General features: G+C 44.9%; 1 protein-coding gene across 2 annotated transcripts in view; it reads left to right on the top strand.

Annotated features, from left to right (window-relative positions):
* Window positions 1-10,874: 10,874 nt before the first annotated feature.
* Window positions 10,875-26,842, top strand: part of DMRTA1 (DMRT like family A1) — a 394,296-nt gene continuing 378,328 nt past the window's right edge. Inside the window, exons 1-2 of one of the 2 annotated variants that reach the window (XR_014506319.1) lie at window positions 10,875-11,860; window positions 13,128-15,259. Coding sequence is in view for 1 of the 2 variants with exons in the window: in XM_083420247.1 (XP_083276373.1) it covers window positions 11,266-11,860; window positions 13,128-13,999 (1,467 nt within the window). In the remaining variant the exon portion in view is untranslated. Of the gene's footprint in view, window positions 11,861-13,127; window positions 16,918-26,842 lie in introns of those variants that run through there. The other variant, XM_083420247.1, reaches the window with a different exon arrangement.

The following is a 26,842-nucleotide window of genomic DNA, read 5'->3' as shown; positions in this document are numbered from 1 at the left end:
ATTGCATGAGATCCATGAACTAAGAGGATGAGGCTAGGGCTGGGTCTTTCTCTCAAATGTGGTTTTCCCGCATTGCTCATTATTCCAATCTAAAAGGGCTTATCCTCACTTATCTTTTGCCCTGGCCTTTCCAGGCCCAGATCCATACTTTAAAGCTCTGTGTCTTAATGTTTCTTTTCATCTTTTCTCTTTTCTCCCCACACAAAGCAGCTCTTTAAAGCTGAAGCACAAAGCACGGCAGTTTGGGTTTACAACGGATGGATGTTTGCTCCAGTTTAGCAGTAAAGACTTAGGTTTTGTCAGGAAAGCTCCAGGTACACTCAGAAACAGAGCTTTAAAGCGCAGGCCACGCCCAGAAAGTGCAGAGGGAAGGTAAGTGAGGATAAGCCCTAAATTCAGTTCTCCATGTTTCCACATCAGTTTGCATTTTTTTTTTAAAAGCCCTCATGAAAATCTATCATCTTGGCGGCTCCCAACAGAATATTAAAAACACGGTAAAACATCAAACATTTAAAACTTCCCTAAACAGGGTTGCCTTCAGATGTCTTCTAAAAGTCAGATAGCTGTTTATTTCCTTGACATCGGATGGGAGAGTGTTCCACAGGGCGGGTGCCACTACCAAGAAGGCCCTCTGCCTTAAATGCAAGCTCATTTGGGGTGGCTATATACATTCAGTGCGTAAATGAAGCTAGTAAACCTCAAGGTAACTTATGAATTTTCCCCATTCCTTTATGAAGTTTTCACCCTCTTGGTTTCTGAGTTTTCCAGTCAGCTTTGCCATCTCAGCATAGTCCACCAGCTTGGTTTGCCATTCTTCTCTGGTAGGGATTTTGTCTTTTTTTCCAGCTCTGGGCTGTTGTTCCACACATAAAAAATATTTTCTGCTCCTTTGGTATATCGGTACCTGTAACTCCTTTGACTTGGGTACCTTATAATCAGTGAACCAAAGAGGGATTCAGCAGAGAAGGGATCTTCATGGAAAGCCAGCGGTGAATGAGAGAAGCCTAGATCCTACTTACATCTGCAAAATCCAGCAGGTTTAGTCTAACTAATTGGTTGTCATTGAGTTGATATGGTGGACAAGGGGTATCTTTTCAGCCTGTCATCAGCGACACCGTTTTTTCAAGGCTACTTCTTTCATCTTTGCCCCCATCCCCCCCCCCCAGTGACCTTTGTCGTATTCAGTCAGTGTCAAAAGTAGGAAGCGATGACTTTGTTGGGCTCTCAGCTTAGTGGGTTGTTCACATTATCAAAAGCTTGGGGAAGGTTTTTTTTCTCATCAGCAGGCTGCCTTGCCCTGTCATTAGGCTTCGTTTAAAAATTAGCCGCATTCTCACCAGCTGACCCCTGCTACTCATAGGTCAGGCCCAAGTGTGTAGGTTGTTTTTCTCCTGGGGTTTCTGGGCAGGTGTGAAGCCTTCCTAGTTTGTTATAGCCCTTTGGGCCCAGCAGGGTTTGGGGGAGAGAATGCTGCCCAGAGAAAGTGTGGGGAAGGGAGGCAGGGATTATGGGAGAGCGAAATTTAATTAACATAAAAATGAGGAGAAAAATACTTTGCTTGAAGTGAAACACACACACACACACACACAATTTGAGATAGATAATAATGTCAAATAATACCCCATATCATACCAATTTCACAAAAAAAGTTGTGGATTGCAGCAAAGTAGTGCTAAAAATAAGCGATCGCTTTGCTTGTCAAGTTTTTATGAAATCTAAATCCTTTAGATTTAGCTAAGAATAATTGGAGCAGATACTTGGAAAGTAATCCCACTGAAGGTGTAGACTAGACATTTCCTCCCTGATATATTTTTTAAGGTATCTTTTCGTCAACTTTTTGTTTTACTTTTTAAAATAATAATAAAATTTATGCTTTTCAAATTTATACATTTCATAATTTTACAATCATTTTGACATTTCAAAACTTGACTTCCTTCCCCCTCTTTCTGCGGCTCCTGAAATTTATTTTTTATATCTTCAGCTTTCCAGGTCCTGTGGCTAAAAAGGCTCTTCTGCTAATGCAAGGCAGGCTCACCAAATTCTTCAAATTTGCCCATTCTGCACTGGTCTGCTGAAAACCATTCCACACTGTGCAAGAGAGTCCCTTGACCCTCAGAATCAGTTTTTTGGGAGGGGAGAAGGAGGAGAAGGAGCCACTGGAGAGTTCTGCTTGCTTTTCTCTGATGAAATCTAATACGTTCAGACAGAGTCAAATAAGCATTTGTTGGATCATCAAGTGAGGAGGTAAAAATAAAGGTAAAAAGGACTCCTGGACAGTTAAATCCAGTCAAAGGCTGAGGGATCCGGTGTTTGTCCGCAGTCAGCTTTCCAGGTCATGTGGCCAGCATGACTAAACCACTTTGGTGCAACAGAACACCATGACGGAAACCAGAGCGCACAGAAACGCCATTTACCTTCCCGCCATAGTGGTACCTATTTATCTACTTGCACTGGCGTGCTTTCAAACTGCTAGGTTGGCAGGAGCTGGAACAGAGCAACAGGAGCTCACCCTGTCACATGGATTCGAACCGCCAACCTTCTGATCGGCAAGCCCAAGAGGCTCAGTGGTTTAGATCATGGTGCCACCCGTGTACACCACCTCCTCTCCCTTAGCAACACCAGCACCTTCAATGGGCAAGTGTTAAATGGGCTAATGTAAAAACTGGTAATGTAAATGCCACTAAAATACTGTATGGTGAATCACTGGGAAAGAATTCATTCTTTACAACACAAGGGAATCAGCTACTGCTGCCTGCGGAATGGGCCGGGTTGTAGCAAATGTTGGTGCTGATGTGTTTATCAGGCTCCATCTATTCGAACTTCAACAGGCTCATCTTTCAGTCATGCACCCATCAGTTGCACTGAGGCGATGATGCCTGGAAGGGACCCGTCTTATTCTGAAAGGTGAGCAAACAGCAGCGGCGCCTCTCATTCTCGTGTCTCCTGTGACTTGATATTGCTGCCCAGGCGAAGATTTCACTTACCATTTTGGTTAAAAAGAGCTTTCAACTTCTCATTGGAGGCACCCGAAAGTCCTAGCCTGTTCGTGCACCTCCTTGCAGCCCCGTCAACTTTCACATTAAGATGTTTACGGATGTGGCTTTGCAATAATGAGTTTCTTTTACCTTCTGCTGGTTTGCAAACTTCTATGAGGGTAAATGGACATTTTCCCTAATTGGGGAAATGGCAGCTTGAGGGGAAGTGGTGGTTGTGGTGGTGATATCAGGAAAATAGTAAAAGGTAAAAGGTAAGGGTAAAGGACCCCTGGACTCTTAAGTCCAGTCAAAGGCGACTATGGGGTTGTGGCGCTCGTCTCGCTTTCAGGCTGAAGGAGCTGGCGTTTGTCCACAGACAGCTTTCCAGGTCGTGGCCAGCAGGACTAAACTGCTTCTGGTGCATGGAGGACTGTGACAAGTGCCAGAGTGCACAGAAATGCCGTTTACCTTCCCACCACAGTGGTACCTATTTATCTACTTGCATTGGCATGCTTTCAAACTGCTAGGTTGGCAGGAGCTGGGGCAGAGCAACGGAAGCTCACCCCATTGGGGGGATTTGAACCGCCAACCTTCTGATTGGAAAGGCCCAAAAGGCTCAGTGGTTTCAACCACAGCGCCACCTGCGTCCCTAGGAAAATAGTATAAGGGGTTGGGTTAAACCCCTCTCTTCAAGCACTATAATCCTTATTCAAATCCTCCTTCTCTCTTTATTTTTATTTATTAAATTTGTATACCACCCTATACTGGCAGCGCTCTCTCTCTCATATCACCCCCCCCCCCCCAATTCTGTTTGAGGTCTGAACCTCACACCAGCAAAAAGTGGTGACAGAAACCTGAGTTTCTAGACTGTAACACTCCAATCTTCTATGTGTAAGTGTGGCATTCTGAATGCATTAAAAAAAAAAATCATTCCTGCTAGTGAAAATATAATAAGCCTACTCAGCCTCTAGCAGATCAGGAAAAAAGTTTCCAACCCGGCCCACACCTTGATGTGCTAGTTTTATGCTTATACGGTGGCTCTTAACAACAACAAAGATGTTGGGAAAGATGGAGGGCACAAGGAGAAGGGGACGACAGAGGACGAGATGGTTGGACAGTGTTCTCGAAGCTACCAGCATGAGTTTGACCAAACTGCGGAAGGCAGTGGAAGACAGGAGTGCCTGGCGTGCTCTGGTCCAGGGGGTCACGAAGAGTCGGATATGAATAAATGACTAAGCAACAACAACAAAACAAAAACCCATGGGAAGATTAAACTGATTACCTTCTTGAAGTCTGCAATCCATTCTACCATCCTATTGTGTTGTATGTGTAGACCAAGCTGGGCATGAATACACACATTATGACTCTCAAGAAATCAGAACGCTTTCTCTCAACCATAGAAGAAAACTGATAAAAAAGAGAGGCAGCTGAGCCTCTCTTAGCTTTCGATCTGTTTTTTCCTCTAACTAGCCCACCCAGCTAATCTCTCCTGCTTGTCAACTGTTAGGGGAGATTAGCTGCCTGATATAACTGGGGATAAAAGTCTGCTGTTAGCATCTCTTTCCTGCTTAGGGTGACTTCAAAGCAAACAGCTCCAGTACTCTTGCACCATCAACAAGTCAGGAGGGGTCCTCCAGTAACCTCAGTGATCAGATCTTGCTTCCTTACGAGAGGAAAATAATGAATAGCCATGCTATTAAGATACTGCACCCAAAATAGACTGGAGTTGTGTGGAGTGATTAAACAGGCTGGAGCGATCTGTTTCGGAGCTGTGACGGCGATTCACTCAGGTGGAACTTGCATAACTTAAATGCCAAAAAAATTATGTTGTGAGTGAGGAATGTGGTCCTCCAGCTCATCTGAGCTTGACGTCTCTGTTGCAAAGGTGTTTATATCAACCACAGTCTATATTTCACTGCACTCACATACAAAGTTGTATAGAGGGTGTTTTTGTTTTTTGTTTTTAAAAGGGCAAATCTACTGCCAGCTTTCATGTTCTTCTGTACCAAGCACTGATTTGTGCCTCTTCCAAAGGACTTGCAAGGCACTATCATTAAAAGACACCTGCTTCTTGGGACAAAAGCAATGACAAACCTAGACAGCATCTTAAAAAACAGAGACATCACCTTGCCAACAAAGGTCTGTATAGTTAAAGCTATGGTTTTCCCAGTAGTGATGTATGGAAGTGAGAGCTGGACCATAAAGAAGGCTGATCACCAATGAATTGATGCTTTTGAATTATGGTGCTGGAGGAGACTCTTGAGAGTCCCATGGACTGCAAGAAGATCAAACCTCTCCATTCTTAAGGAAATCAGCCGTGAGTGCTCACTGGAAGGACAGATCGTGAAGCTGAGGCTCCAATACTTTGGCCACCTCATGAGAAGAGAAGACTCCCTGGAAAAGACCCTGATGTTGGAGGGCACAAGGAGAAGGGGACACAGAGGATGAGATGGTTGGACAGCATGAGTTTGACCAAACTGTGGGAGCAGTATAATACTACTGCTATTACTACTACTAATAATAGACACAAATGACAGTTCCCAGGAGTCTGCTTTGGGGTGTGGTAAAGGTAAAGGTAAAGGGACCCCTGACCATTAGGTTCAGTCATGACCAACTCTGGGGTTGCGGCGCTCATCTTGCTTTATTGGCCGAGGGAGCCGGCGTACAGCTTCTGGGTCATGTGGCCAGCATGACTAAGCCGCTTCTGGCAAACCAGAGCTGTGCACAGAAACACTGTTTACCTTCCCGCCAGAGCGACACCTATTTATCTACTTGCACTTTGATGTGCTTTCAAACTGCTAGATTGGCAGGAGCAGGGACTGAGCAACGGGAGCTCACCCCGTGGCGGGGATTTGAACCACCAACCTTCTGATCAGCAAGTCCTAGGCTCTGTGGTTTAACCCACAGCGCCACCCGCGTCCCATTTGGGGTGTGGTAGACTGGTATAAAACTATCTCTCTCTCTCTCTTTCTCTCTCTATATATGATATGCCTCCTCTGAGATAATGGAAACTAATTTTTATGAAAGTGTGTTTAGGGCTGTAGCCTAAATATTGAAGGTAGTGGTAATAAAAACTAGGACGTGCTTCTGAATCTGAACTTTGTAACTCCATTCTTTCCCCCCTTTTCTTAATCTGCCTTTAAGCAAGAAATGTCCTTTTTTCAACCCATTTCCCCTCAGCCATCAGACAGGGGAATCTGTCTTGTAAGTACATATTGGATGTTTGAAGAAAGCTAAACCACCAGCACTCAACTGCCGATGATGTTTTGAGATTGGTGTGCAAACATCCAAGGTGGTCTTCTGAGAAAGTAAGAGGAATGTGTCAAGTTCCCTTTCTGGTCCTGCAAGCTCTCCCATCAGACATCTCTGAACGCTTGAGTGAAAAGTTACAAAGAAGCTGAGAGTGGATGGAGCAGTCACTGGAAATAAAGCTGATGTTTACTCAAGGTGTGCTTTTATGTTGCCTGTTGATCTGTCACGATGTGAGAACCTGGGATGGAATCATGCCAGAACTAAAATGTTACGGAGCAGAAACAGTGACAATGGCTTTAAAGTGATTATTCTGTAGCCTATTTCAACGCAACAAGGAAGCAACACTTTTTGATCTCCGTCAGATAAGCAGAGAGGACTGCAGAAGAAAGTTCAGTGGGAGTTTTAGGTATTGCTCTTAAGAAGTTGAAAGTGAAGAATCAAACTGCCATCGTCATCAAGATCAATGCTTCGTGTAAGAGTCAGGCCACTGGAATTTCTAGCTCATTATAGTCCACTCTGACTGGTCCAGCCCTACCTGGAGAAGCCAGGGGTTCAATTTGGGACCTTCTGCATGCAAAGCTCACAAGGGGTGCTACTCACAAGGATGGCAAAATGGCCTTTACCATATTGTTCGACCCCATCATGTGGTGTTTAAAATAATCATGCACCTGTATGTGGGACGCGGGTGGCGCTGTGGGTTAAACCACAGAGCCTAGGACTTGCCAACCAGAAGGTCGCGGTTCAAATCCCCGCAACGGGGTGAGCTCCCATTGCTCGGTCGCTGCTCCTGTCAACCTAGCAGTTTGAAAGCATGAAGTGCAAGTAGATAAATAGGTACCGCTCTGGTGAGAAGGTAAACGGCGTTTCGTTGCGCTGCTCTGGTTCGCCAGAAGAGGCTTTGTCATGGTGGCCACATGACCCGGAAGCTGTCTGCGGACAAATGCCGGCTCCCTCGGACAATCAAGTGAGATGAGCGCCGCAACCCCAGAGTCAGTCACGACTGGACCTTATGGTCAGGGGTCCCTTTACCTTTACCTTATGTGGGTAGCCTATGCATTGATCAAATGGATGGCGGCTAATGGATTGAAGTTGAATACTGACAAGACAGAAGTACTGTTTTTGGGGGACAGGGGGTGGGCTGGTGTGGAGGACTCCCTGGTCCTGAATAGGGTAACTGTGCCCCTGAAGGACCAGGTGCGCAGCCTGGGAGTCATTTTGGACTCACAGCTGTCCATGGAGGCGCAGGTCAATTCTGTATCCAGGGCAGCTGTCTACCAACTCCACCTGGTACGCAGGCTGAGACCCTACCTGCCCGCGGACTGTCTCGCCAGAGTGGTGCATGCTCTGGTTATCTCCCGCTTGGACTACTGCAATGCGCTCTACGTGGGGCTACCTTTGAAGATGACTCGGAAACTACAACTAATCCAGAATGCGGCAGCTAGACTGGTGACTGGGGGCGGCCACCGAGACCACATAACACCGGTCTTGAAAGACCTACATTGGCTCCCAGTACGTTTCCGAGCACAATTCAAAGTGTTGGTGTTGACCTTTAAAGCCCTAAACGGCCTTGGCCCAGTATACCTGAAGGAGCGTCTCCACCCCCATCGTTCTGCCCGGACACTGAGGTCCAGCTCTGAGGGCCTTCTGGCGGTTCCCTCATTGCGAGAAGCAAAGCTACAGGGAACCAGGCAGAGGGCCTTCTCGGTAGTGGCGCCCGCCCTGTGGAACGCCCTCCCAGCAGATGTCAAAGCGATAAATAACTACCTGACATTTAGAAGACATCTTAAGGCAGCTCTGTTCAGGGAAGTTTTTAATCTGTGATATTTTACCGTATTTTTTGTTTCTATGGAAGCCGCCCAGAGTGGCTGGGGAAACCCAGCCAGATGGGCGGGGTACAAATAATAAATTATTATTATTATTATTATTATTATTATTATTATTATTAAGCTCAATCCCAAATCCACCAGATGAAACAGACTTTCTAAAGAAAATCGGATGTGTCCTGTGAAAGCGGCAGGAAAAGGGAAATCTCTTTTCATTGTGATGGACTAACTCTTTCTTTTAATGGTTCATAGAAAAATCCCCCCACATTTCTATCTGCCACTATTGCAAGGAAGGGATGAGATTTTTGTTGGGACTGTCCCCAGGGTGAAATGGTGAACCCCCTCTCAGTGTTATGATCCCAATCCTGATAGGCGTCCAGGGATGTTATTTAACAACAACATAAATGGGAGACGTGGGGCGCATTTTGTGTACCATCTATTTTGGCTCTGAGATTACAAATTTAGGACTTAACACATTGAAATGACCAAGCTCTTTAAAGAGACGTGCAACATCTTGGATAATGTTATTCTTTACTCACCCATGCTTATAGATTTTAAAGAAACTTATTTCAGGAACCACCTAGATTTAAGGATATTAATTATGAAACATATTAAAATTGCCCATTTCCTGCCACATGCAGCTATACTATACAATTTAGATGTACAAGCTTTGCTTTATTTAGCTTTCTAAAATGCTTTGCTTGGTGCTATACCCCAACCCTTGACTTTGAAGTCATTCATCAAAAAAACTGCCGCCATTCATCATGTACAATAAATCTGCCAGAGGTCTGGCAACCTGCTCTTGAAAACGATCTTATACTCACAAAAGAACAAGTTAAAAGGGGGACATGAAACCAAAAGATGTGTCCCATCAGGTAACTATGGAGCAAGTGGCTTTGCCTTTTCATCAAAGCCCTCCTTATGAAAGGCTAACCGCTTTCCCAATCAAGCAGATCCTTTAATTGGAAAGGGAAAAAAAACCAGCTAATGAAGACACCCTAAGCGTCTCCCGCAGAAGGAATACTGGCCAATTCCTGAAGACAAAGCGACAGGGACACTCTGTTTTCCACAGCAGATGTGGAACAGCCCACGGATGCTTAACAAGGAGCACGAAAGGAAGCCAAATTCCGAAGTTGTTCTCTGGTGATTTCACTTACGGAAGCCTTCCAAAATAACAGAAGTTGGCTGGCTTCAGATTTGCACGGCCTGCTGATTTTCTTCTTCTTCACTAAGATCTCTGTCCTCAATTAACACAACTTTGAATTAACACAACAGCCAACTCACACATCCAGGATCTTTTTGCAGTAACCAGCCTGCATTTTCAAAGGGAAGCTGTCTAGCTTGTTGCAGCAAAGCCAACATTTGTGGTGGCCCTTTGTGGAGAACGCCCCACTGAAGTAAGACATGCTTCTGAGTAGATATGCATAGAGTTCTTTTCTTAAAGATTAACATTTATTATTATAGCAATAGTTTTTTTTAACGGACTAAAGTCAACTTCACAGACTTGGATCAAGTTCACTCATTACGTTGAATTAAATAGATGAGTTTTGAATAAATGTGCAATTAATTGCTACTGCTTTGGATTTTATTGTTGTCGCCTTCCTCACTGGGTCCTGCAAACCGCTATTCTGAATAATGTTTGTTTTAATAGTGTGACCACTTTATGGAACCAGTGGGGAACTGGCCCAAAAAAGTTTGAGAACCACTGGTCTATAGGCTCAAGAAACATTAGTAGTGATTTCAGGGAAGAGCTTTGCTTGCTTTTCAACACATCAGCCCTGACCATTTGGCTCTACTGCCCTGGGGCTGAGGAGAGTAATAACGGGAGGTGGGGCACGTCCAACGAAGTGCTGTGTGTGCGCCCGCAAATCGCAGGTACTCATTCAGGACTGGACAAGGGATAAGCCCAAGATAAACAGAGAACCTCAGAAAGTGTTCAATAGAGCTTTCCAAACTTTTCATGGTGGTGACACACTTTTTAGACATGCATCATTTCGTGACACAGTAATTCAGTTTTAATTGGAAACTGGAGGTCAAGCTAACCCCTTTCCAACCCCAGGAGGAGTGCGGGGAGCAGCGGTGTATTTAGTAGCTTGGGCACCCAGGCGGCTGGGGGCAGGGCAAGCTAGGGCAAAGGTAAAAAAAGGTAAAGGACCCCTGGATGGTTAAGTCCAGTCAAAGGCAACTAAGGGGCTGCTGTGCTCATCTCTCTTTCAGGCTGAGGGAGCTGGCGTTTGTCCACAGACAGCTTTCTGGGTCATGTGGCCAGCAGAACTAAACCACTTCTGGTGCAATGGGACACCGTGATGGAAACCAGAACGCACGGAAACACTGTTTGCCTTCCTGTCACAGCAGTACCTATTTATCTACTTGCACTGGTGTGCTTTTGAACTGCTAGGTTGGCAGGAGCTGGGACAGAGCAACAGGAGCTCACCCCATTGTGGGGATTCAAACCACTGACCTTCCGATTGGCAAGCCCAAGAGGCTCATTGGTTTAGACCACCGTGCCACCTGCATCCCAGCAAGCCGGGGCAGGGCAAGCTGTAGGGTGGTATCCTGAGAGGGAGGCGGTGGGCAGATGCAAGCAGTACACTGTCCTTTCGGGCAGGTGCCTCAGCCACAGCATCACTCCCAGGAGAGACGTGTGGCTCGGGCATGCTGCAGGCCCCAGGGTAAGTGCCCCCCCCCCCCGCAGTGTGGCATTCAGTGTCCCCCATCCCCCTCTGGCGAGGAGCGTTTGCACAACACACCTACACACTGCAGCCGACACACAAAGTCGTGGGCGGCACACAATTTGGAAAGCTCTGGTCTACAAGCTGGAGAAACATTCCTAGCATGGGCGTAGCCAAGGGGGGAGGCAGGGAGCGGCAGCTGCCCCCCAAAATCAATAAAAATACATAGCAAACTGAGGTTCTGCCCCCATCGCTAACGAAAGACCTTCCCATCCCCAACAAAAATCCTGATTCCTAGTCATTTCTGCGAAAGGCTTCCTTTGCCTTTCAATCTGCTCCTTCGCCCGTCGAGGGCGTCTCTCTCTGTCTCTCTCCCCTCGGGGGAGTTTCCCCGCGCGCCAATGGGCGTGGCAACTAGAAGACCACGCCCACACTGTGTAGACCCCGCACGACGGGCACACGAGAGGTTTCGACTCTGGCCGTCGGGTCCCTCCAGTCTCCGACGTGCGCCTGGCGCGCAAGGACGCGCGTCTCGCCTGCTCCATGGCGACTGGCAACTCCCCCCTGCTGCCTCAGCCGGCGCTGTCTGCTTCGTCGCCCAGGGCGCCCCCTTCTTCCCCGGCGCTGCCCGTGCCGTCGGGGGTGCCCATGCCGCCTTCTTTCCTCCGCCCGCCGAGCCTCTTCGTGCGCGCGGCGGCGGCTGCCGTGGCGGCTGCTGCTGCCGCCGCTGCCAGCGCCGGCCCGTCGCCGTCGGGGGACGGCGGCGGCTGCCGCTCCTTCTCGCGGGCGTCGGGGCTGGAGCGCGGCGGCGGCTACCCTCGCACGCCCAAGTGCGCGCGCTGCCGCAACCACGGCGTGGTGTCGGCGCTCAAGGGCCACAAGCGCTTCTGCCGCTGGCGGGACTGTGCGTGCGCCAAGTGCGCGCTCATCGCCGAGCGGCAGCGGGTCATGGCCGCGCAGGTGGCGCTGCGGAGGCAGCAGGCGCACGAGGAGAGCGAGGCCCGCGCCGGGAGCCAGACGCCGCCGCTGCCGACCGCCGTTGTCCTTCGACGGAGCGCAGACGGACCTGGGAGCGCGAGCGCAGGAGGGGAGCCCGCGCGCCACGGCCACTGCCCGGACGTCCCGCGCGGACGAAGAGGTGCGACTGCGGGGGTGATGGACGGCGACGGGGTCGGGTGGGGACAGGGATTGATGCTGGGGGGGTGGGGCAAGATTAATGTGGGAGGGGAAGGCAGGGCACCAACCTGTCATCATCTTCTGGCTCTGTTTAGCAGTTTCAGAACGAAATGCCTCAATAATAATGCATCTACAGTGTTCCCATGACACTCCCAAATACATAGCATCATATATTGAAATTGGATTTCTAAAGCTTATCATTAGGAAAGCCAGAATACCTTGCACAGTATGCAGTATTACTAAAAACAATGCATAGTACAGTATATTCATTATGGCATAGTGCCAGAAGTTACTATTCTCTATCAGTGATGTAAACTACTGACATTCAGCTCAACATTGTTTAGGCCAAGTAAGTTGGATCCATAGGGTTGCCATATTTCAAGAAGTAAAAATCCGGACCCCAAAATTGTTGAGTTTTTTTTTGGACAAACCCTACTGTAGACTGTCCCTCATACAGGAAATCGTAGTGGCTAAAGGTGCAAACCACCAGGAATTTCTCTAGTAGGACCTACATAAAAATAAAGTGGGAATGCTATTGCCTTCTTTTGCAGGCAAAGGGGGCTGGTATTAATAATTTTTATTATTTGCAAGGCGGATCCTCATCCTTGGTTTAGTTTTTTAAAACTGGCAAAACCACGAGTCGTTACCTGTGTAGATCTCAGTGGGTATTTCATGTGTTCACGTTTATACTTCCAGCTGCAGTAAGAGCACAGGTTGCATGGCTGCACTTGTATGCGTGGGAAGCCCTGCTTGGGTGTCTTGCTATATGTGCAGAATAAATGGATACAGTGCTGGGCTAATAAATGGTAGTGGTGTAGAAAATCCAACCTGTGTAAGTGTGGCTGTGCTCCTCGTGCTATGAGCTTAATTCTTAAGTATGTTAACTCATGAATAGAATTTCCAAAGGGATTGCATTGCATATATAATGCCAGTAAAAAGAGAGAGAGATGTGTGTTCACTTTAATTCCTCTGTATCAGGGGTGCCCAAACTTTTTTCAAAGGAACATGCATGAGGGCCAACTGAAGTTGTTGACCTTTTTTTAGGATTTGAGTTGTTTTTCGGATTTTACCCCAGGAGATAAACTGCTGGATTAGGCCTCTGAGACAGTCTTTGGACATGCCTCTTCTATATGATGCACAGCTGTGTGAGAGAAGGAGGGAGACATGGATATTGGATGTGCTTTATAAGCTCACGAGTATTTGATTCCATGTCTAATTTTCTTTTGCAGAAGAGAAGATTCAGAAGTACGGCTTTCCCTACAGTGAACCAAGAAGCTCTGCAGCCTACTTGCATATACCATCCTTGAAGTCTTCCCCTGAAACTACTGGAGACCATAAAGAGAACTCTTCTGGTCCACAGATTTCAGGTAAAGAGATGACCATTTGTCCTTCAGGTGCCGACGACTCGTTAAAAGGCACCGATAGTTCAGCATCTTTGTCTTCGTCAGACATGGAATCGGGGAATGAAAGCGAGCGTCTCAAGGACTTTGTTGCTTCCACTTCCAGCATCCCTTCTCCTCCTCCTCCTCCTCCTCCTCCTCCTCCTCCTCCAACTTCTAGCACTTCAAGACGCAGAGACCCGCTTGATATCCTTACCAAGGTCTTTCCAGATCACAAGCAAAGCAGATTAGAGAGAGTCCTGCATTTCTGCAGAGGAGACATAGTCCAAGCTATAGAGCAGATCCTGAACGTGAATGAACAGAAGCAAGAACTTGCAACCTCACCATTGCCAGGATGCAGTGTCCTCCAGCGAGCCTCTGATTTTAGCCTCCTAGGAATTGATGTCAGGGCACTTGGCAATAAATCAGCCTTTTCTCCTCTACAAAGCAGTCCAGCTTCCTTTGGGAATGAGGCGAATCTTTATGGTCTAAGCCCTAGGCTGGGGATTGGACCTTTGAGAGTGGCATATTCCCCACCTGGGAGAGCCTTACCTGGAATGATGCCATCCTACCTTAGGACAGGACTGTTTCCTGCCTTGCCTTTCCACCCAGCAATGGACTATTCCTTTTCAGGAATGATCAAAGATGCATCTTATTTCCCCAATAAAGACGCAGTTGTCAGTAGCAAGATCTACACTAGACTGAATGAAGAACACAAATAGTATATTCATCAAATCTTGATTTTTTTTTTGTAGTACTTATTTAAGTGGGTTGTCATTGCTTTTGGACCCTGCGGCTTGTATCCACTGCAGCTTTCAAGTAGCTGCCACATCAGCACAAGGTTTTCAAGGGATGCGGGTGGCGCTGTGGTCTAAACCACCAAACCTCTTGGGCTTGCTGATCAGAAGGTTGGCAGTTTGAATCCGCACAGCGGGGTGAACTCCCATTGTTCTGTCCCAGCTCCTGCCTACCTAGCAGTTTGAAAGCACATCAGTGCAAGTAGATAAATAGGTACCACTCCGGCAGGAAGGTAAACACTGTTTCCGTGCGCTCTGGTTTCCGTCACGGTGTTCCGTTGTGCCAGAAGCAGTTTAGTCATGCTGGCCACATGACCCGGAAAGCTGTCTGTGGTCAAACGCCAGCTCCTTTGGCCTGAAAGTGAGATGAATGCCGCAACCCCAGAGTCGCCTTTGACTGGACTTAACTGTCTGGGGACCTTTACCTTTACCTTTACCTTTTTACAAGGTTTTCACATGTGCAATAGGACTCCCCCGCCCCTTCTCCTCCTTCTCAGCACACCGTTTAAATCTATTCTGGGTTTCCCCCCAACCCTCCAGAGCAGATTTGGGGATGGCACAGGGGGAGCAGAAAGGAACAAAGTCCCGTTGCACAAATGGAAATCCTTGTGCTATTTGATGGTTATTTAGTGCTGCTCTGGATACAAGCCCAAGTTCCAAGAAGTGTCTTCTGCTAATGAAGAGTGAATAAGCAAAAAAGAACAAAGAATCTTGTGGCAACTTAAACTAGCAAAGTCCCTTTAGTCTTTTTTGCTGCAACAGACTAACACTGTTACCCTTCTAGCTAATCAGTAGTTTCTAATGCTTTATTATTATTATTTTTTAAGAAGGATTTAATGGGATTCGTTATTTTGACATGAAACAGCTTGAAAGCTGAGAAAAATCCAGAATACCAGCTGTCAAGAGATAATTTAAAATGAGCACTGATTTTAAAGATGAGCTTTTGTATACATATTTCCCATGTTTATATTTTTGGGGAAGACAAAAATAAATAAAGTGACATTTAAGAGGTTGTGAGTGAAGATCCAAGTTGAAACGTGGAAGAAATCCAATGCATATTTGCTGTTGAACTCCCTTTTGTCTTTTCCCTAGATATTTGATATGTTCAGTGTTTTTAAATTGGAATATTTCCCCCCAAATACAGACACTTGATTCAAAAAAAGGATCTTAAATGTATGGTTATTGGTAGCAGTGCATAAGCACTCCTTTATGTTGTGGGTTTTGGTTCCCAGGCATGGAAAAAAAAATACAAGAATAGCCTGGTTTGGATGTAATGCTCAGTTTAGGTTTAGCACTGTATGAATCAGCCTCATGTTTTGTCCTCTTTCACTTCAGTTTTAACTAACTTCCGTTTAGGTATGAGTCTGAATCCTCAGCTGGTTAATCTTCCAGTTGGTTTCTTCAAACCAGACAACATCATAGACCATGGTCTGCATTTGACATGTTTTAGCAAACCATTGTTAAGACTAACCACTGTTTCTTTATGTGTGAACATAACACTAAACGGCAGCTAGTTAAAAACAAAACTTAAGTCTTCTGATCTCCTTTTCTCAGTTGTGCCAGAGGAGAGAGGGTAGGAGAGAACTAATGAGGCCATATCATATGTCATCCAAACGCAGCAAGTGTGCTAAGCACTATTTATACATTGTCAGAACAGGATCTGAAGGCGCATGAAGAATTTCTGCTTCCCAAGCTTAGCATGTTTAGCCCAGTAAGCTGCCTGGATAGAAACCATGTCTGCTCAGAGTTGCTTTCAGATAAGTGTGCCATGCCTTAAATGGCTGATGAATGCAATGATAGGGAGATTTGAAATGGGTAAAAGTGACTGCTCTGATTGTGCGGGATAGGGTGAAGTTAAAAAAATGGTTTCTGCTTGCGTAATTGTGTAGGGTGGGGAGTTATTTGAACATTTGGCAGAAACGTCTATATACCATAAACGCCTAGGTTCAAAATTATGACATTACAGAAGTGAATATTGTCAATAACTGTTAGAGGCTATACAGAGAATATACTGTACTTGCAGAGAATTCATGTTCAGGGCTGGATTTATGTTTGATGAGGCCCTAAGCTACTGAAAGTAATGGGGACCTTTATATGTCCAGCTGTCCTTTGCCAACAACAAATTGGTCACTGTTTTTTTGGGTTGAATATATGCTATATGGTAATTTACGGACCTCATAGGTATTTAAAGCCATTTGCACATAACAAAATAGGACCCTACACAACACAAAACACTGTTGCTGTATGTAGGTTTTGTTTTATTTGTTTTTTATCTTATATTTTGGAAATTTACATCCAGTTTTTTTCCTTTAAATTTTTAGGGGGCCCCAAGAGAGTGGGGCCCTAAGCTATAGCTTGTTTAATTTATACATAAATCCAGCACTGTTCATGTTAAGGGGTTGTCAGGACTCTTTGGTGAAAGCAATCAGTTTTCTGCATTTTTGGCGTTCACTCTGTCATCCATACAGAGAGATTAAGAGATAGTAAGGCCTACAAAAGTTACTTGAAAGTAAAATATATGCACATAAGGAATCTAACCCATCTCCAGAGTAGGATGAAAGCCATCTCTCCATCTATGGTGATTTCCCAGGGTGTGATAAAAAAAGAGGTTTTATGAAACAGACTAAGCATTTTTGTTTACAATGCGTTTTGAAAAAAACCAAATCTCTTTATCATGTTACGTGGACCACATCTTACATAAGCTTTTCAGACAAAGATCAGGAATACATCCTTGTGTGTTCTGTGTCTATTAAAGAGCTTGAAAAAGTCAGTGGAATAGTTTGTGCAGGAGTATTCATGAAGCTAGTGTATTTCCCCATCTTTTCTGTCTATTGAAAAACTAAAACTAAAATAAAAATAAAACAACAGCCCACTGGTGATCTACAGGCTAGAGCTTTCTTATGTTTGAGCAGAACTTTGTTATGGAAACTTTCACTTAGTGGTGGCGATGTATTAGCAATATTTTGTTCATTTTCTCTCCCTCTCCCTATAAAATCATTTGCAGACAAACTGATTCTGGGACTGAATTTCATGTGTAGCAGAATAGCTACCATGCTGTCATCTTAAAGTCAGGCCTCCTGGGGTGTAAACAAGCCCAGAATATGGTGTTTCTCTTACCCACAGGGCACTTCATGTTTACGGAGAACCTAGGATTAAATCTGTTTATATTCCTACGTTTATATCCCTATTCACAAGTTTTGCTCTGACTTTTTGGGCCAGTTGAAAAATGTGGGTTATTGACCTGAATATTTGTTCCTGGTGTACAGCCGTTGTGATACATTTATTAAACTTCCTCATGATTGTCCAGATTCCCCCTTACACTGTGGACTTCTTCATTTCATAGCTCTGTGGAAATCTTTCTTTAACTGAATTAGTTTCTAAAGCCAGCGATCTCCATCTTGTGGCCGCTCACGTTCATTGCAATTTAAGAAACCAATGAAATGAGGTGTGTGTTTTTTGTTTGACAAGCAAACCCAAGCCAATAAGAGCTGGGATTATATTTTTTGATCCAGTTGAAGTTAACCACAGACAAGAGTTGGCAGCCATTAGTTCAGCATTTTATCCAGAAGGGTAAACCTTAGCCTGGTTGAATATTACATGCAAAGGGTTGGAACGAGAGTCCATTAAATGCAAAGCTCCTTGAGAAATTATAGCAACCTTTATTCTCACAAAACTATCTTAGCCTGGTGATTAGTGATGGTTTTTGTAAATATTAGGAAAAATAACTTGGTGAACTCCAAGAGGATCAATCCGTCTATGGATGTATATTATGAACGTATTTAGACAATGCCTTATCCTGAAAAAATAGTCTGAAAGCATTCTTAGGAAGGGAAAATCCCAAATTGAATAAATTTGATAAAAAGAAAAGCACATAATCAAAGGCTTCTCCCCACATTGCTGTCGCTTTCGATTAAAACTGACAGTTTATAAACAGTACCATGGTCAGCGCCATCCTGCCTCTTATTTCTCTGCAAGCGCTTTCCCCTAACGTAAGTGGGAGAAGGAAGCGAGCAGAGAGTTGCAGTGAGGATAGTTTAAGTCTCTGCATGTATGAAACAAATGCAACACAACAGTCTCCGCTCTCTTAAATTGCTTAAACGTGAACCAACATTTCAGGCATTGACTGTTATAGCATAAGGCCTCTTTTATAGACGAAGCAGAGAAATCTGCAGAGGAATCCAAGAGCAGGGTCCTGAAAAACCCAATTGGGTGTCCCACCTGTTAGGTTTTGTGTTTGATTTCCATATCAATTAAGAGATGACCTTGCAGTCTACTGTGACGAAAGGGGTCATTTTCCTCCATGGCACAGTCTACCTTTGAACAGCTCTCTTCCAGCTGGTTCTAACTATAGTGTTCTTAAAAAGTAGAGACATCACCTTGCCAACAAAGGCCCTTATAGTAAAAGCTATGGTTTTCCCAGTAGTGATGTATGGAAGTGAAAGCTGGACCATAATGAAGGCTGATCGCCAAAGAATTGATGCTTTTGAATTCTGGTGCTGGAGGAGACTCTGGAGAGTCCCATGGACTGCAAGAAGATCAAACCGATCCATTCTTAAGGAAATCAGCCCTGAGTGCTCACTGGAAAGACAGATCGTGAAGCTGAGGCTCCAATACTTTGGCCACCTCATGAGAAGAGAAGACTCCCTGGAAAAGACCCTGATGTTGGGAAAGATGGAGGGCACAAGGAGAAGGGGATGACAGAGGACGAGATGGTTGGACAGTGATCTCGAAGCTACTAGCATGAGTTTGGCCAAACTGCGGGAGGCAGTGGAAGACAGGAGTGCCTGGCGTGCTCTGGTCCATGGGGTCACGAAGAGTCAGACACGACTAAACGACTAAACAACAACAACATAGTGTTCAAAACTGGAGGAATGGTTCACACCAAGCTGGTGCAGGAAATGCTACAGCCTGCTTCATTTATTCTTCATTTGCCTGCACAGTTAATTTTTTCCAGGAGGTGTGAGTTGGCTGAGTTGAAGCCAAGACAAGCTGCCAGTCAGCTCACACTGCCAACTTCTCCTTCCCCGGGGAGAAAGAGTATGATGTATGCAGTTGCTCTTTTAGAAGAGCTGGAGTTTTGTCTCGCCATTTTATTAGAAGCCACATCTTTCCATTGCAATGTGCTGCAAATTATCTGTACCTGACTGTCAGCCCCACACTGCTCACTTTGATACTGAAATGTGTGTCGGTTTCATTCATAATTTTCTTCCATAGCTACATCCGATTAATGAATTGCTTAAGATAGATAGGAAAAATGGCTTTGCGGAACAAAAGTATCAGCTTACCAAAGACCTATTGCATACAAATGTAAAAGTATTATCAAAAATGTACAAACTGCTCTTGGAATGGGAAACTAAAGAGGAATTTGTGAAATCAGGCACAAGATGTGGGTCACAAGATTGATTATGAATTATGGGGAAAGTTGTGGAAGATGAATATGAATTTCATGGCACGTTTTGCGATGAAAGAAAATATGATGAAAATGGCCCACAGATGGTATTTAACAACCCAACAGATTGGTGAAAATGTCCAAAAAAGAAAAAGGTATATGTTGGAAGTGTAATGAAAATGACCCCCCCCCCCAATGAGGTGGTCGTGTAAAATAATTAAGGAGTGTTGGGAAACTATATACAAATACAGAGGATGAGATGGTTGGACAGTGTTCTCGAAGCTACCAGCATGAGTTTGACTAAACTGCGGTAGGCAGTGGAAGACAGAAGTGCCTGGCGTGCTCTGGTCCATGGGGTCACGAAGAGTCGGACACGACTAAATGACTAAACGAGGTCAGCACCCACCCTGAGCAAACTACAGTTCTCCGGATTCTTGGGTGGCATGCTAATGCTTTTGACATAATGGTGTGGGTGCACTTGAAAATGCAATTATGTATATACAGATGATAAGGTTGCTGAAGGGCTTAGCATTTTCCCAATTAAACCATTAGCACTTATCAACTACAGTTTTCCCTGTGGTTGTGAGCTAAAGGGAATACTGGAAAGTTCTTAAGAGTACACTCGCTTTGCTAAAACTGCAGGAACGTTAAAAAAAAAAAGTTTTCCAATGGGGCATTTTGCTTGGTTTTAAATTATTGCTTGAGTGTTGATTATTTCAATTGCTCATTAGGAGGCTTATCTGCTAAACAAACTAAATGATTGTCTTTGAGGCTGGTATCCTGGGTCCCCCAATTAAAAGTAATCAGAGCGGAGGACCCCTGCTGAGGCACAACAAATGGGGAGGGACAGTAGCATCTTCACAAGCGTACTGTGTAATGAAACCTAACCAGCTGTTTTCACTGCTCTTGGACGTCAAAATGTCTGGGGGAAAAAATATCCTTCAGTCAAGAAAGCGGGTGACTGCTACATTCTTCTTATTTATTTACAATATCTCTATTTTGTTCATTAGGCTAAAATTTTCATAAGGTATCTCACAGATAGATTAAAAAACTTAACAAGAAAACAACATGTGCCTCCAGGAAAATGCTTCTGAAGAAAACATCTTATGCCATAAATGTTCAGCCTGGTGTAAATATAACTGCAAAGCTCAATCTCGGAGAATTTAGGCTGCAATCCTTTACCTGTTTGTTGTTGTTTAGACGTTTAGTCGTGTCCGACTCTTCGTGACCCCATGGACCAGAGCACGCCAGGCACTCCTGTCTTCCACTGCCTCCCGCAGTTTAGTCAAACTCATGCTGGTAGCTTCGAGAACACTGTCCAACCATCTCATCCTCTGTCATCCCCTTCTTCTTGTGCCCTCCATCTTTCCCAACATCAGGGTGTTTTCCAGGGAGTCTTCTCTCCTCATGAGGTGGCCAAAGTATTGGAGCCTCAGCTTCAGGATCTGTCCTTCCAGTGAGTACTCAGGGCTGATTTCCTTAAGAATAGGTAGGTTTGATCTTCTTGCAGTCCATGGGACTCTCAAGAGTCTCCTCCAGCTTTACCTGCTTACCCAAGAGTAAGCCTGCTTCTGAGTAGTCATGCCCTCTTGAGAATTTTCAAGCCCAACTGATGCTATAGGAGATATTTAGGCAAGGCGTTTAGGGTGCAATCTTGTATACACTGGGAGTAAGTCTAGGGTCATTTTGGACTCACAGTTGTCCATGGAGGCGCAGGTCAGTTCTGTGTCCAGGGCAGCTGTTTACCAGCTCCATGTGGTACGCAGGCTGAGACCCTACCTGCCCACAGACTGTCTCGCCAGAGTGGTGCATGCTCTAGTTAACTCCCACTTGGACTACTGCAATGCATTCTATGTGGGGCTACCTTTGAAGGTAACCTGCACCCCCCTTCCTCCGCCCCTGGCTGCAGGTCCCCACCTCCTAAAAGCAATGGAGCAAATAACAATGTGGTTTTTTTTCAAATGATGCACCTTTAAAAAAATGCGATTTGCTGATGGTTTTTGAAAGCCATATAGTCGCCGAACCTTCCAGCCTTAGCATGGGACGCCTGACTAGATAGAGGACCTCCAATTCAGAGATTTGTCATGGAGATCTAGCGAGGTAAGTAACCTGACATCTTTCCTTGACTCAGACAATCCTCGAATCGATAAATCCAATTGTCACAGCCCATCAATTATTGGCTTCTGCTCCAACAGTAGCAACAGTGGTATGGATACCTGTGTGCCAGGAAGGGCCTGAGACCATCAAGTCATTTCACAGGTATTAGCTGGCTTTTGATTCCAAAATTTTCTTGATCGCTACCAAACAGGATTAAATTAGAAACAGGGAGCTGGATGTAAAACCCACGGCCCATTGCGAATCCTTTACGTCAGCTACCCATTTACTTCCCAAGGCACTTGAATGCAATTTAATTTGCAACATCTTTGGCCTCGCCTTTCTGACAAAACTAATATCGCCCTCGTGTTTCTGGGCTTCCCTTGCAAAGCTTTCATGGAGAAAATAGCCACTTGCCTATTCAGTTATCCTGAATAACACATTGATTTTTTTTTTATAGGACAGAAAGCACTCTGTATTGTTCAAAGGACTGCGAACCAAAAGTTCATTTTCTGAGGAAACTGAAGCCAACAAGATTATATAGATAGAGGAGGAATTTGCTCAGATGATTTATGCACTGAATTCAGCAGTTCTGACCCAATTAAAACCCATTTTGAGGTCCCCCCCTACAATCAAGCAGTCTATTTATGAAATAAATATATTAAGCTTCAACTTAATCTTAAGACTGCCTCTTAAGTCTGAGCTGCTTGTGCATAGTGAGTGTTTATTTTTTTTAAAAGCCTAGCTAATTATATGCAAAATTATTTGCAAAACATTGCATTTATTATATATGTAATGCCATAGAATCATAGAACCATGCAGTACTTTATTTCTGCTGCATAATATTGTAAGTATTTATTATTATTATTTTATTTATTGAATTTACATGCCATCCTATAACCATAGATCTCAGGGAGGTTCAGAGAATAAAATCGGAATATAAAACCACAAATGTGCTCGTTTCTTAAGGAAATCTGGAGCCTTTATATTTATTCATTTATTAAATTTGTGTAGCACTCTTCATCCAAAGATCTCAGGGCAGTTCACAGCATAAAAATACGAAACAAAAACACAAAATACATAATAAAACGTTGATGCATACAGTACTATGTGTGCAATGTGTGATGATTGTATTTCTTAACGGAGCTGGAAAAAATAATCATAACTTGCTTCTCTTCACGATCAAGACGTGAGACAGAGATTAAAAGAAAAGAAAATCATTATCATCATCATCAAACCTTTATTGGCATCACCTACAAACATTCAGAATAAATGGGCACGGTGCAATCTCATCGCCATTTCAACAGTACAGTCATTTGCGTGGCAAGACCCTCAAGCCGACCCCCCATTAGGGTAAATAAATTCACACAGACATGGATATTTGGTTAAGGTTTTTGGGCAAAAAATTGGCCACAATTTTATTGATTACAGGAATGAGAGCGGTATTGGCTTAGACATTGGCAAGACTATATCTGACTCCTGCCCGCTTTGCAGGAAGTCTGTAAGGGTAAACCACCCAAAGGGAAATTGCTTTGGAGGAACCTGCCTGCATCTCCCCTGGTGTTCCCAGAGGCCTGGCATGGCCCTCACTCTTCAAGCCGACATCGGACAGAAACCAGGCCCCAGCTTCCTTTAATGGAATACCCTTGAAACTGGAGGGGCAGGCGATGGCCGACATCCCCATCCCCATTCACCATAAGCCAATGCCGAACCACCAAACCTTACCAAGTTGTGACAATTGCTAAGAGGTAGGCAAAAACCAAGTGGCCCGTGCCAATTTGCCAAATGGGAAAAAAATCCTACCCAGCCCCTGACACAAGCCGGGCAACCAACCAAAGTCCAAAGCAAGGCCAAAGGATCTAAATTAAAGGGTGGGTGGGCGGGTGTTTGGCAGCGCAAAGCAGGAGCCTGGCACACGTTGCCCTGTCGCTTTTATACTTCCCCCCACTATCACCCAATGACATGATTGGGCAATAGCCCTGGGTGATTGTGGTGCCACCCCGGCGTGAGGGCGATAGCTCCACCCATGCCAGGGTGGGGGGAACCAGGTTGAGAGTCTGCCCGCAACCAGGACCATCTATTAAGATGATCCCATTTGCCAAAGGGAAGATGAGGCGAGCAATCCATTTCACTTCTGTGGGTCTCCAGCAAGCGCAGGGTCCTATAGTGTACTTCGGCGACAAAAAAAAAAATCAAATAGAGGAACTTAGCTACTGTCTTGGTGAGCTCCTGGTCTCTACCCCTGTAATAAGAAGCGTATAACCTCCATCTCTGGTTTCCATATTGGGATACATAGTTGGTCTAAGAATTGTTGGCGGAGATCATCATACATTTTACATTTAAGGACCATGTGAGCTAGAGTTTCCACCAGGTGGGCATCACATGGGCAGATCCTATCTCCTTCTGCCATCCCCGTGAACCTACCCCAAAGCAGGTTAGAAGGATTAGAATTGAACCTAGCCAGCGAAAAAGCCCTTCTTTCTTGCGGGTTAAAGAAAAATGGTAGATAATTGAGGTTAAATTCCTGCGCCCAAGAGAGTCGAAAATAAAGAGGGGAATGTGTTTTTTCCGCAGCTGAAATTAGTTCCTGGTGATCTATGTCCCACAGCCTAGTTTTTAACATGGCTTTGGCTACTGGAAAAGCCACAGCACCCAGGAAATCCTCTGAAAACCCAAGTTGCTGCATCTTTGTGCAAACAGTTGTAGCCCTGGGGAAGGGAAGGAGTCTGATAGAACTTCACTAAGTAAAGTAAAGTAATCAGATGCTGATCCTGATGATTAGTGATTTCCAAGATAATTTTCTGTATTTCCCAGGATTTTAGGGGGCAGTGAAGCCATGATAGCTGGTATAAAACCAGTATGTTTATAGTGCAAATATTTCTTCAATCCTTCTTCTAGAATTTCAGCCTGCTAGCCTCCTTGGCTGTTCACCCTAGAAAAAGTGAAATGATAGCCAAGTACTAATTAAATAGATATTCTATTTACCAAGTGCTTTCAGACATCTAAATAAAGGTCAAGGATAGCCCCCGTTAAGCAAGGGATTTGGGTGTGTTTTAATGGTTCTGAGGCCATAGCATAAATGACTGCTATAGATTGTCTGTCTGGTGCTGTTTTTCTGATTTGTGCTGATCTAAGAGGATTCCAGACCTATTCATTGATACGTTGATGATTATTAATGATCTAAAAGTTATTGGCCGGTATTCCATCAAGCATGGCTCTTATTTAATTTAAGTAGCGTAAAGATGAAAGATTTATTTATACTAATCTTTTCGCATGTCAATAATCATGTGTCAATCTGAGAAGGATCTATCAAGTAACTTAGTTCAACCAACTGCTTTTCTTAATTAATAGATCTGAATATAAATTAATCTGAGTAGACAGAACCTATGATTGATTCACATCTTTACTCTGTGAATGCGAAGTCTCCATCGGTTAATTGCACAACTGGTCAGCTGCATCTAAAACCCAGTTCTTGTTTATTTTGCCAAAAATACTTGCTGTCAGGAGTGCGTGCAGGAGCCAGGCCCTGTGACCAGTAGGACTTTGCAGGACTGGGGCCTTCCTAAGTTTGTTCTGAAGAGGCAAGGCGTGGCTGTACAGGTGAGGCCGATTGGTAACTCACAGCACCTGGTGGCAAGAGCTGGGAAGGGATATAAGGTCAGCATTTCCCTTCGGCTCTTTGCTACAGCTACATGTTTCCTGCCTTGCTTTGTTTGGTTCCTTGACTCCTCGCTTCTTGATCCTCGGACCCTTGACTTTGTGGTTCCTTGCTTCCTGACCCTCGGACTCTTGGCTTCCTGACTCCTGGCTTCTGGACTCCTGTTCCTGCTCCCACCCCGCCATCTTGCCCCTGGTCCCGACGTCCTCAGCTGGGACTTTGATCGCCTGTGAACTGGACCGTGACACTTGCCCAGGAGGCAGGTGTGTGTGGGTGTGTTTGTGTGTAGCAAGAGATATGGAGAGAGAAGAAAAAACAACAATGTATGTGTGTATGTATAGAAAAAGAGAAAGAGAATACTAATGAGCCTCTTTCGGAAATATTTAGAGTGTGGAATTGCCTTTCACTAGCTATGCCTGGTTAATGGCCATCCTAGCAAGTCACAGGATAGATCTGGCTCCTGAAAACCAGGCTAAAACATACAAGCCATGGTTCCGAAAGATCCTTTGGGTTCAGAATTAAGGTCAGTAAGATTCAGGTAGGTAGCCATGTTGGTCTGACCCAGTCGAAATAAATAAAAAAAATAAAAAATTGTCCAGCAGCACCTTAGAGACCAACTAAGTTTGTTCTGGGTAGAAGCTTTACCAGTAAGGTAAAATAGAGGTAAAAGGTAAAGGACCCCTGGACTGTTAAGTCCACTCAAAGGCGACTATGGGGTTGTGGCGCTCATCTCGCTTTCAGGCCAAGGGAGCTGGCATTTGTCCACAGACAGCTTTTCCAGGCCACGTGGCCAGCATGATTAAACTGCTTCTGGTGCAATGGAACACCGTGACGGAAACCAGAGCGCACGGAAACGTTTACCTTCCCGCCGCAGTGGTGTCTATTTATCTACTTGCACTGGTGTGCTTTCAAACTGCTAAGTTGGCAGGAGCTGGGAAAGAGCAACAGGAGCTCACCATAGCAGCTGGCAAGGTAAAGGTGCTCACCTGACCTCCTGTCACCAGCATTGTACTGGCGAATGGGGAGGGGGAGGAGGACCCCCTCCTTCCTGGTATGCCGCAGCCCTGTCAACTGCTACTTTTTGGGATCACTTCATTATGTTTGTGGGCATATACTAAGATAGAATCACAGGGCAGGAAGGGACTCGAATGTCATTTAGTCCAACCTTCTGCCAATGCTCACTGCTGCACCAGCATTCCTGATAGATGGTCAAACAGCCTCTAATTAAAAACCTCCCACAAGAGTCAGCCTTCCTGAGGCACTCTGTTCCACTGGTGAACAGCTTGTACCACCAGAAGTTTTGAAGTATGCACTTAAAAGTGTAGGTTATGATGAAAATTTTATTATTTATAACCCAACCATCTGACTGGGTTGCCCCAGGTACTCTGCGTGGCTCCCAACATGTATAAAAACATAATAAAACACCAAACACTAAAAACTTCCCAGTACAGAGCTGCCTTCAGATTTCTTCTAAAAGTTGTATATTTCATTATGTCCTTGGCATCTGATGGGAGGGCGTTCCACAGGGCGGGCGCCACCACCGAGAAGGCCCTCTGTCTGGTTCCCTGTAGTTTCACTTCTTGCAGGGAAGGAACAGCAATAATAATAATAATAATAATAATAATAA

This window comes from Podarcis tiliguerta (assembly GCF_965153285.1).
Source record: "Podarcis tiliguerta genome assembly, chromosome: 17".
NCBI classification, from domain to species: domain Eukaryota; kingdom Metazoa; phylum Chordata; class Lepidosauria; order Squamata; family Lacertidae; genus Podarcis; species Podarcis tiliguerta.
The sequence above is the reverse complement of the archived record's forward strand: the minus strand, read 5'-3'. Positions and strand labels throughout refer to the sequence as shown.